The sequence below is a fragment of the Cyprinodon tularosa genome, unplaced genomic scaffold, assembly GCF_016077235.1.
Source record: "Cyprinodon tularosa strain WSP-4 unplaced genomic scaffold, ASM1607723v1 ctg756, whole genome shotgun sequence".
NCBI classification, from domain to species: domain Eukaryota; kingdom Metazoa; phylum Chordata; class Actinopteri; order Cyprinodontiformes; family Cyprinodontidae; genus Cyprinodon; species Cyprinodon tularosa.
Window position 1 is genome coordinate 57050 of NW_024039514.1, and position 17951 is coordinate 75000.

The following is a 17951-nucleotide window of genomic DNA, read 5'->3' on the forward strand; positions in this document are numbered from 1 at the left end:
TTTTTTTAATCCTCTGACATGGGAGCTGGCCCAGAGCCGGGGCCGCCTGTGGAGCTGGTTGACAGTTACCTTTTGTATCTATGCTTCTTTTTCTATGTCTGCTTCTGTTTCCTTGAACCCCAGTCAGCCTCGGCAGATGGCCACTAAAACTGAGCCTGGTTCTGCTGGAGGTTTCTTCCTTTAAAAGGGAGTTTTTCTCTCCACTGTCGCTACAAGCATGCTTAGTGTGTAGGATTGCTGTAGAGTTAATGAGTCGATGCAATCAGCTGGTTTTGCTTGGATAGAAAACTTTGATGTGGTGAAATTGTCTATGTGAAGTGGTGCTATGGAAATAAACTGAATTTAATTGAAATAGAAGAAAATTTGAAAACTTACATACCAAATATAGCACAACTGCTAAAATGGAGAAGGAAGAGGTAATAAAAAAAAAAACTTTCTAGGGTCTTATTCCACTTCTCTTTTTATCATTGGAATAATTTTCTTTGAATTTATAATTTATAAACTATTTTCTGTCCCAAAAAAAATACATAGCTAAAGTTTGGAACAATGATAGAATATAAAAATACCTTTAAAAGGCTCTCCAGAAGAAAAAAAGTCCTTCTTCCCCTTGCAATCTTTGCCAATACATTAAAATACCAAGTTTACCTTTAAAAACTACATTGACTGAACTTTGACTTGCTGACCTAATTTGATGCTTCATGTTTGCAGGTAAAACAGAAGATTTTTGTTCTGTAGAATTATAAAGCAGCTCCTCCACTTGATGGATATTTCCTAAAACCTTGCAGTTTGTAATTTAGCACCTGGTGGTCTCTCAGGTGTGTTTGTGTTGCCTTTGAGTCTCCTGCCCCGGGGTCAGAAACTTAAAAACAGCCTCTACTTGACTCCTGCAGCTCTTCACACAGCTGAAAGGTTTGATGATGGTCAGAGTGAGGGGCCCTTGGGACCCCCTGACACACGTTAAAATAAGTGTTTACTTGGAACTAAGGAAAATCTGTCATAGACGACAGTTAAATGTCTGTAATTGTCTGGCTTTGAGGTTCCTCCATCTAAAGGCACCTTAGCTAAGGCCGAGATGAAGAGAAATCCCTACAAATGGTCAATTTGTCAACATTTCATCTCTAATTTTTATTTAAAAAGCCTTTGCTGAAATTTCGAGTTATTTTAATGCATTTATTTTTAAATGTTCTGATATGTATGAGTCAAGACAATTGTTGGACATCTGTGAAGATGTTAAAAAAAACAACCTACAAAGCTAAAAAGAAAATTCCAAAGTTCCCCCACTCTTAAAGGAAAATTCTGGTCATATTCTAAGTAAGTAAGGAAGGAAGGAAGGAAGGAAGGAGAATTGATTACTGGTGGTAGAAAGGATTTCTGCAGGTGTTCTTTAGTGACAGCATGGAGATGTTCTTCATGGTTATGATGTGACCCATCTTTCCACCTCCTGCAGGTTCTCAGCGATGTTCTCCTGGACCTGTACCGGGCCCTGAAGTGGGTGGCTCATTCAGACCCAGATGAGGTGGCTGTGCTCCAGGCCCAGCTGGCTCTGGAGGAGCTGGACGAGGTGATGAGGAGGTTCATCTTCCCAGAGCAGAAGCTGGAGAAAAAGATTGTCGTCCTGCCATAAAGGTTTGAGGAGTACAACCAGCAAATGGAAGCAGAAATATTCAGCATCAAGAAAGAAGCGACGGCACAAGAGGCTGGTCTCCTTCAGCACGCAGCTCTGGGTCAATTGGTACCAATAAATGATAATAATATTGGAGCTATAAAACAAACCACTTTGAGCTGATTAAACCATGATGTAAAGACTTTGAACCAACGTGGTTTAGCATTTTGAACAGTTGTTGAGATAAATGCTCTTTTAGGTAATAAAATTTGATTGGCTGTTTTTTATGTGTGAATAAAACTTTGCTATGCTCTATATTCCCGTTTATTTTCATTTTTGATTCATTTTTAAACAACCCCTGAATAAACCAACCTGACTCTGTTACCTGCTGTTTGCAAATCTCCCTCATTACAGACTTTTTTAAAAGCTGTTATTTAGTGAGGCGGTACATCCAGGTTTGGTTTTTTGTCATATATGCCATTTTCTGACATTATTCTGGAGCTCTTTCACTATAGAGGAGCTGATAAACATCAGGGACACGACTCCGGTGGGTCCATTACCCACTAGTGTTTGTCAGCAGTGGAAGTATTAGACATCGGACAAGGGCTCACTCACTGCGACTTATACAGTTAGTTCTGCTGGAGGAGGAAAAAAGGACTTGTTGTTCACTCATCTTCACCACTTAGACTATGCACACCACTCATGGTAATATTTCTCTGCAGTTTGTCCTCCCTGTGCAACAAACCAGTCAAACAGCTACTGGTGGGTAGAATCAGATTTTTGATGTTTTGCAGTTGGTAAGCCTTATCTCGTTCACTTCCTGGTTTGACTGCTAGGTTCTGCTGCTGTTCATCTCCGTCTGAACTAAGTTCTTTTTTCTCTGATATCTCTTAAGTTGCTCTAACTGCCCAGAAACAGTTTAAAACACGGCTTCTACTCCTGCAGTTTTCTATTTGGCACTTGTTGCGTTCACGCGGTTTTATTTCTGGTAATGATCGGTAGCTGGCTCAGGTGCTGCTGTCAGCACAGATAATAGGTGGGCTGGTAGAAAAATAAGGACTGGGTATGAACCTGGCATGTCCTCGTGTTTGAGCACTAAGGTTGTGTTGAAAATGTGGAGTAGATTTTTATCACCATGGTATACAGTGGGACAAAAAAGTATTTAGTCAGCCACCAATAGTGCAAGTTCTCCCACTTAAAAAGATGAGAGAGGCCGGTAATTTTCATCATAGATATACCTCAACTATGAGAGACAAAATGAGAAATAAAAATCCAGAAAATCACATTGTCTGATTTAAAAAAAATTAATTTGCAAAATATGGTGGAAAATAAGTATTTGGTCAGTTACAAACAAGCAAGATTTCTGGCTGTCACAGACCTGTAACTTCTTCTGTAAGAGGCTCCTCTGTCCTCCACTCGTTACCTTCATTAATGGCACCTGTTTGAACCCGTTATCAGTATAAAAGACACCTGTCCACAACCTCAAACAGTCACACTCTAAACTCCACCATGGCCAAAACTAGAGAGCTGTCAAAGGACACCAGAAACAAAATTATAGACCTGCACCAGGCTGGGAAGTCTGAATCTGCAATAGGTAAACAGCTTGGTGTGAAGAAATCAACTGTGGGATCAATTATTAGAAAATGGAAAACATACAAGACCACTGATAATCTTCCTCGATCTGGGGCTCCACGCAAGATCTCACCCCGTGGGGTCAAAATGATCACAAGAACGGTGAGTAAAAATCCCAGAACCACACGGGGGGACCTAGTGAATGACCTGCAGAGAGCTGGGACCAAAGTAACAAAGGCTACCATCAGTAACACACTACGCCGCCAGGGACTCAAATCCTGCAGTGCCAAACGTGTCTCCCTGCTTAAGCCAGTACATGTCAAGGCCCGTCTCAAGTTTGCTAGAGAGCATTTGGATGATCCAGACGATGACTGGGAGAATATCATATGGTCAGATGAAACCAAAATAGAACTTTTTGGTAAAAACTCTACTCGTCGTGTTTGGAGGAGAGAGAATGCTGAGTTGCATCCAAAGAACACCATACCTACAGTGAAGCATGGGGGTGGAAACATCATGCTTTGGGGCTGTTTTTCTGCTAAGGGACCAGGACGACTGATCCGTGTGAAGGAAAGAATGAATGGGGCCATGTATTGTCAAATTTTGAGTGAAAACCTCCTTCCATCAGCAAGGGCATTGAAGATGAAACGTGGCTGGGTCTTTCAGCATGACAATGATCCCAAACACACCGCCCGGGTAACGAAGGAGTGGCCTCATAAGAAGCATTTCAAGGTCCTGGAGTGGCCTAGCCAGTCTCCAGATCTCAACCCCATAGAAAATCTTTGGAGGGAGTTGAAAGTCCGTGTTGCCCAGCGACAGCCCCAGAACATCACTGCTCTAGAGGAGATCTGCATGGAGGAATGGGCCAAAATACCAGCAACAGTGTATGAAAACCTTGTGAAGACTTACAGAAAACGTTTGATCTCTGTCATTGGCAACAAAGGGTATATAACAAAGTATTGAGATGAACTTTTGTTATTGACCTAATACTTATTTTCCACCATATATTGCAAATAAATTCTTTAAAAATCAGACAATGTTATTTTCTGGATTTTTTTTTTCTCATTTTGTCTCTCACAGTTGAGGTATATCTATGATGAAAATTACCGGCCTCTCTCATCTTTTTAAGTGTGAGAACTTGCACTATTGTTGGCTGACTAAATACTTTTTTGCCCCACTGTATTTATATATACACTCACCGGCCACTTTATTAGGTACACCTGTCCAACTGCTCGTTAACACTTAATTTCTAAGCAGCCAATCACATGGCGGCAACTCAATGCATTTAGGCATGTAGACATGGTCAAGACAATCTCCTGCAGTTCAAACCGAGCATCAGTATGGGGAAGAAAGGTGATTTGAGTGACTCTGAACATGGCATGATTGTTGGTGCCAGAAGGGCTGGTCTGAGTATTTCAGAAACTGCTGATCTACTGGGATTTTCACGCACAACCATCTCTAGGGTTTACAGAGAACGGTCCGAAAAAGAAAAAACATCCAGTGAGCGGCAGTTCTGTGGGCGGAAATGCCTTGTTGATGCCAGAGGTCAGAGGAGGCCAGACTGGTTCGAGCTGATAGAAGGACAACAGTGACTCAAATAACCACCCGTTACAACCAAGGTGGGCAGAAGAGCATCTCTGAACGCACAATACGTCGAACTTTGAGGCAGATGGGCTACAGCAGCAGAAGACCACACCGGGTGCCACTCCTTTCAGCTAAGAACAGGAAACTGAGGCTACAATTTGCACAAGCTCATCGAAATTGGACAATAGAAGATTGGGAAAACGTTGCCTGGTCTGATGAGTCTCGATTTCTGCTGCGACATTCGGATGGTAGGGTCAGAATTTGGCGTCTACAACATGAAAGCATGGACCCATCCTGCCTTGTATCAACGGTTCAGGCTGGTGGTGGTGGTGTCTTGGTGTGGGGAATATTTTCTTGGCACTCTTTGGGCCCCTTGGTACCAATTGAGCATCGTTGCAACGCCACAGCCTACCTGAGTATTGTTGCTGATCATGTCCATCCCTTTATGACCACAATGTACCCAACTTCTGATGGCTACTTTCAGCAGGATAATGCGCCATGTCATAAAGCTGGAATCATCTCAGACTGGTTTCTTGAACATGACAATGAGTTCACTGTACTCAAATGGCCTCCACAGTCACCAGATCTCAATCCAATAGAGCATCTTTGGGATGTGGTGGAACGGGAGATTCGCATCATGGATGTGCAGCCGACAAATCTGCGGCAACTGTGTGATGCCATCATGTCGATATGGACCAAACTCCCTGAGGAATGCTTCCAGCACCATGTTGAATCTATGCCACGAAGAATTGAGGCAGTTCTGAAGGCAAAAGGGGACTAACCCGTTACTAGCATGGGGTACCTAATAAAGTGGCCGGTGAGTGTATATATATATATATATATCTATATATATAGATATATATATATATAGATATATATATATATCTATATATATATATATATATATATAATGGGGTTGACTTTTACTCATTTTTTAGCAAAAAATTGGAGATACGGAGCGTGAGCCTGTGAAGACACTGAGATGCGTGAGTCTCACGCCCAATGGCTGAGAGTTGATAGCCCTGAATTTTCCACACATACCCTGTTTTTAAAAGTTCCTATAAATTACCACAATAAACTATTTCTTCGTGCCATAATTTCTGTCTTTCTGGTAGTGTGAGCGCTCCTGAAAAAGTTCATCATCGTAGCTGGATGGCATCCCAGGGTCTCAAAAATAGCTGTTAGTGGGATACTCAAATTTCTTCACCCAGAGAGATTGAATTCTTCCCAGAATGATCTAAATGAAATACCGCTGTTTATCGTCTGTTTTAGTTGCTTTAGATCCAGGTGTTGTTTTTCCAACATATTTTAACCTACTTCGTGTTTTCTGACAGGTTATATTTAAAGTGTGGCTGGGTAATAAAATGGGTAAATTAGAAAATTTAAACTGGAAGGTTCTTACTCGGCACCAGTCCCCTCATCATTCTCTGCTCCAGCCTATCAGAGCTGCTCCACGCCTTCATATCAGCCAATTATCATTCTGGACTCAGCTTTTTTAGGGCTTCAGGCTCATTCTCCAGGCTCCTCTTGGGGGGAAAGATGTTCAGGGCCTGGATCTACCTGCTTATGCAGAGCAACTCGTCGCAGGAAGGACATCTTCTCCCAGGCTCTGAGCACCTAACACTTGGTCATTTCTCCATATCAAAAAAACTTTCCAACTGCTTTTTTCTCTCCAGGTTAAAATCATATGACCCATTTACACTAGCCCTCTGAACCCGATCTGTGCGGAGTTAGGACCAAGCTTTCACATCAGGCTAGCACAGTTCCTCGCCTCCTATTGGGGGTCCATGATATTACAGCACTCAAGGTGGGAATTACACAAACAAAAACATTCAGGAACTTATGTTTGTTTAAATTTGTGGCATTTCATTGCTTGCGTAACGTCAGGCAAAGAAGGCATCCTTCCCTCTGCATCATCCCAGGTCGCACCGCGCTCTTTTGATGCCATTTATGTTTAATAAGCTGAGAAGAAGTTCATGTTGTGAACAGGTGACGAGATCTGTGAATTGCAAAGCTGGAAAACCCGCAAAATGAGTCAGCTGACTGTAAATAGGAGATGAAGCGGTCTGCTTATGCGCTCTTTGGTTTTAGAGAATCGAGCCACAGATGAACCACGCTGAGACCTACTGTTGAACTAGTAGTAGTGTAGCACGGTTTGGCACGGTCCAGTTCGGTTGTGTTCCATTTACACTCAACAGTTATCTCGGTTACTGTCCTCGGACCGTTCTCGGCACAGTTTCTAAAGAGTAACGTAAATGAGATAAAAGTTAACATAGAGAACGATTCAGCAAACAAGGGTGAATATATTTTCTGTATAAATCTATGATTTTAAAGTTAAACGGACCTGTGACCAGGTCATTTCAAGATTTGTAAGCAAACTAAAATATAACAGAAGGGAATTATAAGGCAAAAAGATTTTTAAAAACCATAAATTTTAGGACTTGTGGATTGATTCCATGAATAGGGAAAACACTGATGTATCTAAAACTAATGGTGTCTTTGCTTTCACATTATCTCTTAGATGACGTTTAGAAGCAGCAGTCTGGACTTCATGGTAAAAAGATCTGGGCCGAAATCTTCAACAAAGGCTGCAGTGCTTTGTGTAAAGAGCCTATGTGTGTGTCTAGAGTCTGGTCTAGAGTCTGACAGAGAGGAATTCCTTCTTTTGTTGTCGTTTGTTTAGGGAAAGGCTAACAGGGTATAAGGGCTGACCCCCTCGTCTGTCTCCATATGAATATACAACAGTCAAACCCAACAACGAGTTGAGTTGTTTGCGGTCTCAGAGATCTCCCCTGGAGCGGGAACCCGCCTATTTTCATCTATTTCCAAAAGCCTGCTCTGAGATGTTTTAAAAGAAAAATACTGAGCAGCATCGCTTCATTTGCACAAATGGGCAAAAGTCTTTCTTGTGTCTCAGCAGGAACTTTTCATGCCATCGGGACAGTTGGAGACTCCAGCTTTGCAGAAAGTCTGCAGATGTTTTCATCATGAGGCAGTGTGCAGCTATTTTGGCTCAGGGGATCTTTGAGTCTATAAAAGGAGAAAGGTTTCACACAGAGGAGAGGACCTGAATGCCACAGACCTGAAATCTCTAAAGTAACTGATGTAAACAATCAGTTAAATCATAGATAGAAATTATAGGCCCTGTATTAAGAATTGAGTGTGCTCTAAAAAAGGATAATTGCATTAATATTGCTTCATGCTGTAGGAGGTTGTCCACTTCGTTGTTATCCATCTGTACTGCGACAGATTGCAGATAGCATTTTAGAGCAGGGATAAAGTGGGAAAGGGAACATTTTAAGTTCTTACTCTACCATTACGTACCCTTCCAGTTTTAAATATTAGCCTGTACCAGGAAAGAACCTGGGGCTTAATGTAGAAAAGACTGCATAGATTTTATAATAATAGTTCATGTCACAGAGAAATCCTATAAATTATAACATGCTTAAAATCTTTTCTGAGTCACATTTGTATACTAGATAAATAGGTGCCAAGGTATTTAATCAAATGGATTACATTCATAAAAGGTAATTCATTTACAGAGGGTGTTCTGACAGAGGAGAAGGAGTTGAGTAAGAACTCCATTTTTTAATCAGCTTCTTGCTCTAAATTGCAATTTTGTGTAATCCTCATCATCAACTTTATTTATAAAGCACTTCAACAACAGCCAAAGCTGAAACAAAAGACTCTACATCGGAGGTCTTCAACAGGGGGTCCGCCACGCCTAGGGGTGCACGGAGGTACTGCATGGGGGTCACAAAAGTTTTGGTTTATTAGACTTTATTTTTATATTCCTCCCTGCAATTTTTTCCATTAATTGAAATGTCTTTAAATCCACATTAACATGAATTCAACACACTGTAGTAAACAGATGAATGTAGGCAGAAGATGTCTTTCAGTCATCAATGCACACATTAAGCGACACACAGGAGCTCTTTCAAGCTGGACACCGTTTCATTCACAACACTTTAATAATCCCAGGGAGTAATTACTTTAGTTACATGACTCCATTTGTAATAATGTGACTATAGGACCAGCCTGATATAATAATATTTCATACAATGTATATAATTAGGTCACCGCTCCACCTCTCCATCAGTTCTCCATAAGAATCCTCCTTTTACTAAAAGAGGTAGCTTGCCTGGGCAAGACGAATTGGTAGATTCTGATTCATTCATTAAAAATGAACTCCTGCACCTCTTTGCTGAGGTTCATGACAAACATTCTAATTGCGTCTTTTTGATTTTGCATCTGTTGCCTCCGCCGCAAAGTTTTTTTCTGTGTTTGTGTCTTTTTCTGATTCCACCTACCTTTCCAACATCTGTTCTAGAATTGTTGTTCTTTGTTCTCCGTGGTTTACTTCAAAATCAGAGTCACTCAACAGATCAGCTGTGAGGTAGATGCTGCTGACTCCTCAGAGCTTGAATGTCCAACTGGAAATTAACTTTACTGCGGTGGAAAATGCACTGCTGGTGAATAAATGCTGTGCGTCAATATGTTCAGAGATAAATCAAAGGTGTTGAAACGTTTCAAAGTAATAAAGGTATTTATCTTACAGATCAGTTTTCAGCTGATCAGTCTGTTTGCGACACGGCTGTTTGAAATTATTCCAGTAACAGATTTGACGACTCTGATTACGTAGTTACATTGAATTAGGGCTGCAACTACAATTGTTTTGGTAACCGATAATTTTTTCGATGAATCGATTAATAATCGGATTGCCAAAAGTTCCTTAAAGAAGATTTTATTTTTTAAATTAAACTGAAATTAAAACTTTTCCACTTGAGGAGTTCTGGATAGAGCATATTGACAGGCAAAAAAACTTTTTTTTTTAATCTAAACAAAAATGTTCATATATTTTTTTGACAATTTTGATATAATTACTGCTCTAAGTAGGTTGCTCTTTCAGCTAAAAGAATATTGTACATTCTCTATACTCCATTTAACAATCAACGGACTACTTAATTAGTTCCAGATTATTTCAATAATCAGTTACTAACGATCAATCCAATTATTTTGTTTCAGCCCTATATTTAATTACACATATGACTTTTTAAATGATCCCAGGTAACACAGTCATCAGCAGAGAGCCTTGAGCTTAGATTTATCTCTGAAGGTGGATTGTCCGTGGTTTTACATGAAAAAAGAGATTAATTAGTCAGCGGATCACAGCTTGATGTAAATCCTGGTATCTTTTGGATTTCTACTGTTAAATGAACTGCATGAAAAAGCTGACATATCAGTTAGATATTTTTTGTTATCAATTTTTTTTATTCTATTATTAAGCTGCATTCCTCCTGTCCTTTCACACTTCCCTACACTCAGGGAGATGGCAGCTGCAACTGGGGGATCATTATACTACCAATGATTTTAAGTTTTTATTTATTATTATTTTGAGAAACTTCCTTTTTGAATTTTATTTGTAAGATATGGAGCAATGGTCTCAAGCGGTCTGTTAAAATAAACAGAGACCGAGACAGGATCAAATAAAAACGCTGTCGACAACGAGACCAAAAACCTAAAAATCTATATTATAAATAGCTTTTACATTTCAAGCAGAGTTTTTAATCATTAACCACATGGGAAATACGGGTCTCTGTCTATTCAAGTTGTTCACTAAAAGTAATCTATATTAAACCTAATAATCCCTATCGCAGTATTCCATCCATCCATCTTCCTCCGCTTATCCGGGGTCGGGTCGCGGGGGCAGCAGCCTAAGAAGGGAGGCCCAGACTTCCCTCTCCCCAGCCACTTCTTCTAGCCCCTCAGGAGGAACCCCAAGGCGTTCCCAGGCCAGCCGAGAAACATAGTCTCTCCAGTGTGTCCTGGGTCAATCCCTGGGGCCTCCCCCCGGTGGGACGTGCCCGGAACACCTCACCACGGAGGCGTCCAGGAGGCATCCTAACCAGATGCCCGAGCCACCTCAACTGGCTCCTCTCGACGTGGAGGAGCAGCGGCTCTACTCCGAGTCCCTCCCGGATGACCGAGCTTCTCACCCTATCTCTAAGGGAGAGCCCCGCCACCCTACGGAGGAAACCCATTTCGGCCACTCGTATCTCCGCGATCTCATTCTTTCGGTCATGACCCAAAGTTCATGACCATAGATGAGGGTAGGAACGTAGATCGACCGGTAAATCGAGAGATTCGCTTTTTGACTCAGCTCTCTCTTCACCACGACGGACCGGTACAGCGCCTGCTTCATGGCAGATGCTGCACCAATCCGCCTGTCGATCTCCCGCTCCCTTCTTCCCTCATTCGTGAAGATCCCAAGATACTTAAACTCCTCCACTTGGGGCAGGACACCCCCCCTGACCCGGGGAAGGCACTCTACCCTTTTCCGGCTCAAGACCATGGCCTTGGATTTGGAGGCACTGATCCCCATCCCAGCCGCTTCACACTCGGCTGCGAACCGATCCAGCGAGAGCTGCAGATCACGACCTGATGAAGCCAATAGGACCACATCATCTGCAAAAAGCAGAGACGCAATCCTAAGGCCACCAAAACGGATCCCCTCAACACCTTGGCTGCGCCTAGAAATTCTGTCCATGAAGGTAATGAACAGAATCGGTGACAAAGGGCAGCCCTGGCGGAGTCCAAATCTCACCGGAAACGAGCCCGACTTACTGCTGGCAATGCGGACCAGACTCTGACACCGGACCTGACAGCCCGTATCAAAGGGCCCGGCACCCCGTACTCCTGGAGAACCCCCCACAGGGCCCCCCGAGGGACACGGTCGAACGCCTTCTCCAAGTCCACAAAGCACATGTAGACTGGTTGGGCGAACTCCCATGCACCCTCCAGGACCCTGCTGAGGGTGTAGAGCTGGTCCAGCGTTCCACGACCAGGACGGAAACCACACTGCTCTTCCTGAATCCGAGGTTCGACTATCCGACGGACCCTCCTCTCCAGCACCCCCGAATAGACCTTGCCGGGGAGGCTTAAGAGTGTGGTATTATTATGTTTAATAAACTATACAAATACCACAAGCTACTGGAATAAACACAGAATTCATGAAAGAGTCAGTAAAAATAAAGGGGGTTCAAATGAGTCGTTGACGAAGAGTATGAGGGAATGTCTATCAGGTCAGCAGACAGATGTTTGAGAGTGGTCTTTGGTAACGTTCAAATCAATCAAATTTCACCTAATCAAATAGTGAACAATTGCCAACAAGCACAATGCATTTGCTCTGAGGTAAATGAGGCAACGCCCTATAGTTATTTAAATTTCCACCTATCCAGAAATTCTGGCGAGGAGGAGGAGTAGCAACAATCTTTAAGTCTGACTTATTGATTACTCCAAAGTTAGTCAATAATTACAACTCTTTTGAACATTTAACCCTCAGATTGCCTCATCCAAACTACAAAGCAGAAAAACCTCTTGTTTTGTTACTTTGTATCGTCCACCAGGTCCTTACTCAGATGATTTTTCAGAGTTCCTATCTGACTTAGCTTCATCTAAGCCTAAAACTTTTTTGTTAGATGTTAGTATGTTATCCAGTTCTGACCTGGTTATTTAAGGAAGTGTTACCTCAGATTTCCTCCTCAAGTTTGAATGTAATTAATTTCTTCCTGTCAAAGTTGTTCACTCAAAGTAACCTATATTAAACCTTAATATAGGTTAATCTCTCCCTGTTACAGGGATATATACATCAGGCTTTTAAGGTTTAAACTTTAGTTAAGAAACTCTTGACCCAGATGACTCTGTCAATTATAGACCTATATCAAATCTTCATTAATTAAAAAATCTACTGGATCAGATCCAGAACCAAACACAGAGAAGCAGCGTTTAGTTCTTCTGCTCCACTAAATACTTTTGACTGTTCTGTTTAAACTGTTGAATGAAACATCAGTGGTTAATACACTATATTGCCAAAAGTATTTGCTCACCCATCCAAATTATTGGAATCAGGTGTTCCAATCACCTCCATGGCCACAGGTGTATAAATTCAAGCACCTAGGCATGCAGACTGTTTTTACAAACATTTGTGAAAGAATGGGTCGCTCTCAGGAGCTCAGTGAATTCCAGCGTGGAACTGTGATAGGATGCCACCTGTGCAACAAATCCAGTCGTGAAATTTCCTCGCTCCTAAATATTCCACAGTCAACTGTCAGCTGTATTATAAGAAAATGGAAGTGTTTGGGAACGACAGCAACTCAGCCACGAAGTGGTAGGCCACGTAAACTGACGGAGCGGGGTCAGCGGATGCTGACGCGCATAGTGCGAAGAGGTCGCCAACTTTCTGCAGAGTCAATCACTACAGACCTCCAAACTTCATGTGGCCTTCAGATTAGCTCAAGAACAGTGCGCAGAGAGCTTCATGGAATGGGTTTCCATGGTCGAGCAGCTGCATCCAAGCCATACATCACCAAGTGCAATGCAAAGCGTCGGATGCGGTGGTGTAAAGCACGCCGCCACTGGACTCTAGAGCAGTGGAGACGCGTTCTCTGGAGTGACGAATCGCGCTTCTCCATCTGGCAATCTGATGGACGGGTCTGGGTTTGGCGGTTGCCAGGAGAACGGTACTTGTCTGACTGCATTGTGCCAAGTGTAAAGTTTGGTGGAGGGGGGATTATGGTGTGGGGTTGTTTTTCAGGAGCTGGGCTTGGCCCCTTAGTTCCAGTGAAAGGAACTCTGAATGCTTCAGCATACCAAGACATTTTGGACAATTCCATGCTCCCAACTTTGTGGGAACAGTTTGGAGCTGGCCCCTTCCTCTTCCAACATGACTGTGCACCAGTGCACAAAGCAAGGTCCATAAAGACATGGATGACAGAGTCTGGTGTGGATGAACTTGACTGGCCTGCACAGAGTCCTGACCTCAACCCGATAGAACACCTTTGGGATGAATTAGAGCGGAGACTGAGAGCCAGGCCTTCTCGTCCAACATCAGTGTGCGACCTCACAAATGCGCTTCTGGAAGAATGGTCAAAAATTCCCATAAACACACTCCTAAACCTTGTGGACAGCCTTCCCAGAAGAGTTGAAGCTGTTCTAGCTGCAAAGGGTGGACCGACGTCATATTGAACCCTATGGATTAGGAACGGGATGTCACTTAAGCTCATATGTGAGTCAAGGCAGGTGAGCAAATACTTTTGGCAATATAGTGTACGTCTTCCACCTTTTCCTTCCCTGCCTGTTTCAAGCCACTGCAAAGTATTTTTCTCTGTATTGTATGTTTGGTTCATGCACAACACACCGTCTTCTTACTGAAATGTGACTTATAAATAAACCAGTCTCTGTTTGCCTTTTATGTTGACAGCAACCATTTTTTTAAACACTAAGAATAGTAATTTTATAGGAAAGCTGTCTTACAACCAAACTGCTGAACTGATCCACTGATGTGGTTAAATGGTTTTTCATGGGAAAGACAGAGAAGAGCCTCATTACTGAGATCAACCTATGTGTTTCACTGCAGTCTGTTTTTGGACATGAATGAAATGTAATTGAGTAGTTAGCACGGCATCGATTCTCAGAGTCGCTGCAGACTCTCCAACCTGCAGGACGTCAGCAGCTCGGCCTGAGAGGAGGAGAGGGAGGGGGAAGATAAATAAAGCCATAAAGGATGCTTTGAGTCAGCCAGAAAGGTGGAAAGGAGAGGGGCCCAGAGTTGCTTCAGGACCCTGGCTGCATTGCAGAGAGAGAGTAAGCAGGTTGGGGTGTCCTTTGAAAAGGAGGGGGTGTGTCAGCAGCAGTGGGCCAGAGGAGATGGAGCGTCAGAGGAGGAGAGAGGAGGACAAGGATTTAGGTTCCGAACCGGGGATGCAGTAAGAAGCAGGTTCTGCAGCAAAGCAGAAGATCTGAAGGACGGCTGCAGGACTGTGTCCACCGCTTTTACCCTCAGACCTCACCTTCAGGGCTAATGGCCGGGATCAGGAGCCAGGATGGACAGGAACAGAGTCTGGACTAACTGCAGCCCAAAAACTGCAGAGAGAAGGACTGCAGCGGCTGAACAGCTCGATCAATCCCAGCTCGGGGGGTGGAGGGGCTTCATGCCCCATGACGAGACCCGTCCTGAGAGATAGAGGGGGAGGAGGAGGCTGGCTCCCCAGGCAGGGAGGAGGGTGGTGGTGTGAGCTGCCAGCTGTATTTTTGGATGTGGGATCTCCTGAATTAAGTGAGCAAGCTGGAATAAGGATTTAGTGTGAGCTGAAGGAGGGAGGAGGCAGAACAAGGAGAGCACTGTGCTGAGGAGAGGAGAAGGCTGGACGTCCCGGCTGGAAGGACGGAGATCTGGGGGGGAGACAAATACAGAGGGTTCACTGGATCAGGAAGGTAAGTGTGTCTTTAATGAGACAGAGAGGTGAGCTTAATTAAAAGGAATAAAAATGAGATTAGAAAACCAGGATGAAAACAGAGGAGGGTTGATGTCTGCTGGGTCGATGCTGAGGCTGAATGAATGGACATATTCAGAGATATAAACCGGGTGGAAAGTTGGAGGATAAGTAGCTCAGCCACAGTGCAGGACCCTGTTCAAGTCTGGGAGGCTCGTGTCTACAGAGGGATGCAGAAAGGAGATTTTGTTCTGTTTGGTTCTGTGGTCCAAATATCCTGGTATACAATCCTACCGAGCCCAGGTGTCAGTATCACCTCCACTCTGTCTGAGCTGCTGTCCTCCAACATCGACTGGTATTAATCGTTGAAATGTTCCAGAGAAAAAACACCCGCCTGTTTGGGTTTCCTGGTGATGACCCAGTACACCAAATGTTCTGCCTTTTGTCGGATGGCTTGTGCAGAACATATGTTCCCTAATTTAGATTCTAATGGAAAAAATGTGATATTACTCCAAGAGGTGAATAGTTTATTTGTTCCAGAACTCCTTGGAGGGTTTAGCTGAAGGTCCGTTTAGGTTCTGGTAGTTCTTTGTAGCTCCAGAAGTAAGGCCTGTTTTTTTTCAGCTATTCTTTTTATATATTCAGAAAGTCCTCAATTTCTCTGCTCCTGAATTAAAATGTGCTTTGCAGTTTTCCTCAAGGACTTTGGTTGATTTCTCACATTAATATGAAAATTTTCACAGCAGTTGGTTCATCTTTACAACAATTACTCTTCTGTGGACTTCATAGTTTCTTCAGACCTTCCAATGAAATAAAAATGCTTTCAGTTGCATTAGTTCCATTATCATTAGCTTTGTCTTATCAGAGTTTACTTTAGCAGAGTTTACAATAATTCTCTATGCTGAATTTTTATTCTATCTTCCTCATTTTATTGCTCGAGTCACTACCTAGAGGAATGTAGAAGATTAACAAGGGGAAACTGGAGTTTTTCCTCTCCACTGTCGCTGCAAGCATGCTTAGTGTGAGGGATTGCTTTCGAGTCAACGAGTCGATGCAATCAACTGGTTTTCCTTAGATAGAAAACTTTGAATCAATTTGACTGTATGATCTGGTTAAATTGTATTGAGATGAGGTGTTGTGAATTGGAGCTATATAAATAAACTGAATTGAATTGAATTAACAGCGCTGCACATTGTTGTTTGCGATAATGTAAGTTCTGGCCTCTGATGAGGTTTGGGGATCAGATGCTGGTGGAACATCTCCTTCCTGCTCATCATTCCTGGATCCAGTAGAGGAGTTCGCCTCTGGAGGTGGAAGGCATTTGACCTGCATCCAAATACCTAAAAGGTATTGTGATGACATCACAACAGCTTCCTGATTTTTAAGGAGAAGCTTTCAGGATATTGGTTGTGATGAAGATGAAATTAACTGAGACCTGACAAAGAGGAACATCTGGATGAGCATGAATGGTTTACAGAACACATACTGTATGTTGTGGGTTCATTTCTAATACGTTCTGTGATGTTGTTTACAGTTGTCTCTATCCAGAGGAGGTTTGTGTTGTTGTAAATAAGGTTGTATTTTGGTCAATGCTGTGACAAAAACAAAAATGCAAGGAGCAGATGCACTAGAACTTAAATATTTAGTGTCCTGTCTCAGTTGCACTAAATAATGTGTAACTTTACTGTAGTTTTCATGAATCTGGGAATAGTTTGTGATGCTGCCTTCCAGGTGTTGCACCACGATCTGACTTTTTTGCATTGGAAAACATTTACAGAGGAACTTTGAATACCAAAAAACATGAAAAAGATGTTTGACTGTATTGTTCATAAACAATCTTCTATCCTGATGACACATAGACTCGTTTCTGAGGAAGGAGCCATCCATTTGGATCAAGTGACACCCTTTCACTGGTATCAGCCTGGTTTTGAATTCATTTTTCAGAAAGCTGTTTAACTGTTGTGAAAATTATGATGGTGTTGTGAGATATTTACCAGAGCGACTAAGAAAAACTGTAATAAGCTTTTTTAACTTAATGCCTCATCACAACCTCTGTCTGTGAGCATCCAGAGAAGAACAAACTTCTGCCTCTGAACTTCTAAAGTTTTATACATGAAAATGATCATACTCCGACACACAGATGCAAAAAAACATGCAACAGATCCTACACTGACATTTAAAGGTGGTGCTCTGTCTGTTTCTACTGTTGGAGTTTTTATATATTCTGTTTCTCAAAGATTTTATAGATGGATGGATGGATGGATGGATTAATTCATTATGGATGGATGGATGAATTAACTATGGATGGATGGATGGATGGATGGATGGATGGATGGATGGATGGATGGATTAATTCATTATGGATGGTTGGATGAATTAACTATGGATGGATGGATGGATGGATGGATGGATGGATGGATGGATGGATGGATGGATGGATGGATTAATTCATTATGGATGGATGGATGAATTAACTATGGATGGATGGATGGATGGATGGATGGATGGATGGATGGATGGATGGATGGATGGATGGATTAATTCATTATGGATGGTTGGATGGATGGATGGATGGATGGATTAATTCATTATGGATGGTTGGATGGATGGATGGATGGATGGATTAATTCATTATGGATGGATGGATGAATTAACTATGGATGGATGGATGGATGAATGAATGAATGAATGAATGAATGAATGAATGAATGGATGAATTAACTATGGATGGATGGATGAATGAATGAATGAATGAATGAATGAATGAATGAATGAATGAATGAATGAATGGATGGATGGATGGATGGATGGATGGATGGATGGATGAATTAACTATGGATGGATGGATGGATGGATGGATGGATGGATGGATGAATGAATGAATGAATGAATGAATGAATGAATGAATGAATGAATGAATGAAT

The 17951-nt window shown here is 42.4% G+C and overlaps 2 protein-coding genes across 2 annotated transcripts in view; both read left to right on the forward strand.

The window, feature by feature from the left end:
- tango6 (transport and golgi organization 6 homolog (Drosophila)) overlaps positions 1–1987 on the forward strand; it is a 58579-nt gene extending 56592 nt beyond the window's left edge. Inside the window, exon 18 of the mRNA XM_038270227.1 lies at positions 1448–1987. Coding sequence (XP_038126155.1) covers positions 1448–1624 — 177 coding nt within the window. The 3' untranslated portion in view covers positions 1625–1987. The remainder of the gene's footprint in view (positions 1–1447) is intronic.
- A 12309-nt stretch (positions 1988–14296) lies between these two features.
- Positions 14297–17951, forward strand: part of has3 (hyaluronan synthase 3) — a 26538-nt gene continuing 22883 nt past the window's right edge. Inside the window, exon 1 of the mRNA XM_038270222.1 lies at positions 14297–15028. The gene's annotated coding sequence lies outside the window, so the exon portion shown is untranslated. The remainder of the gene's footprint in view (positions 15029–17951) is intronic.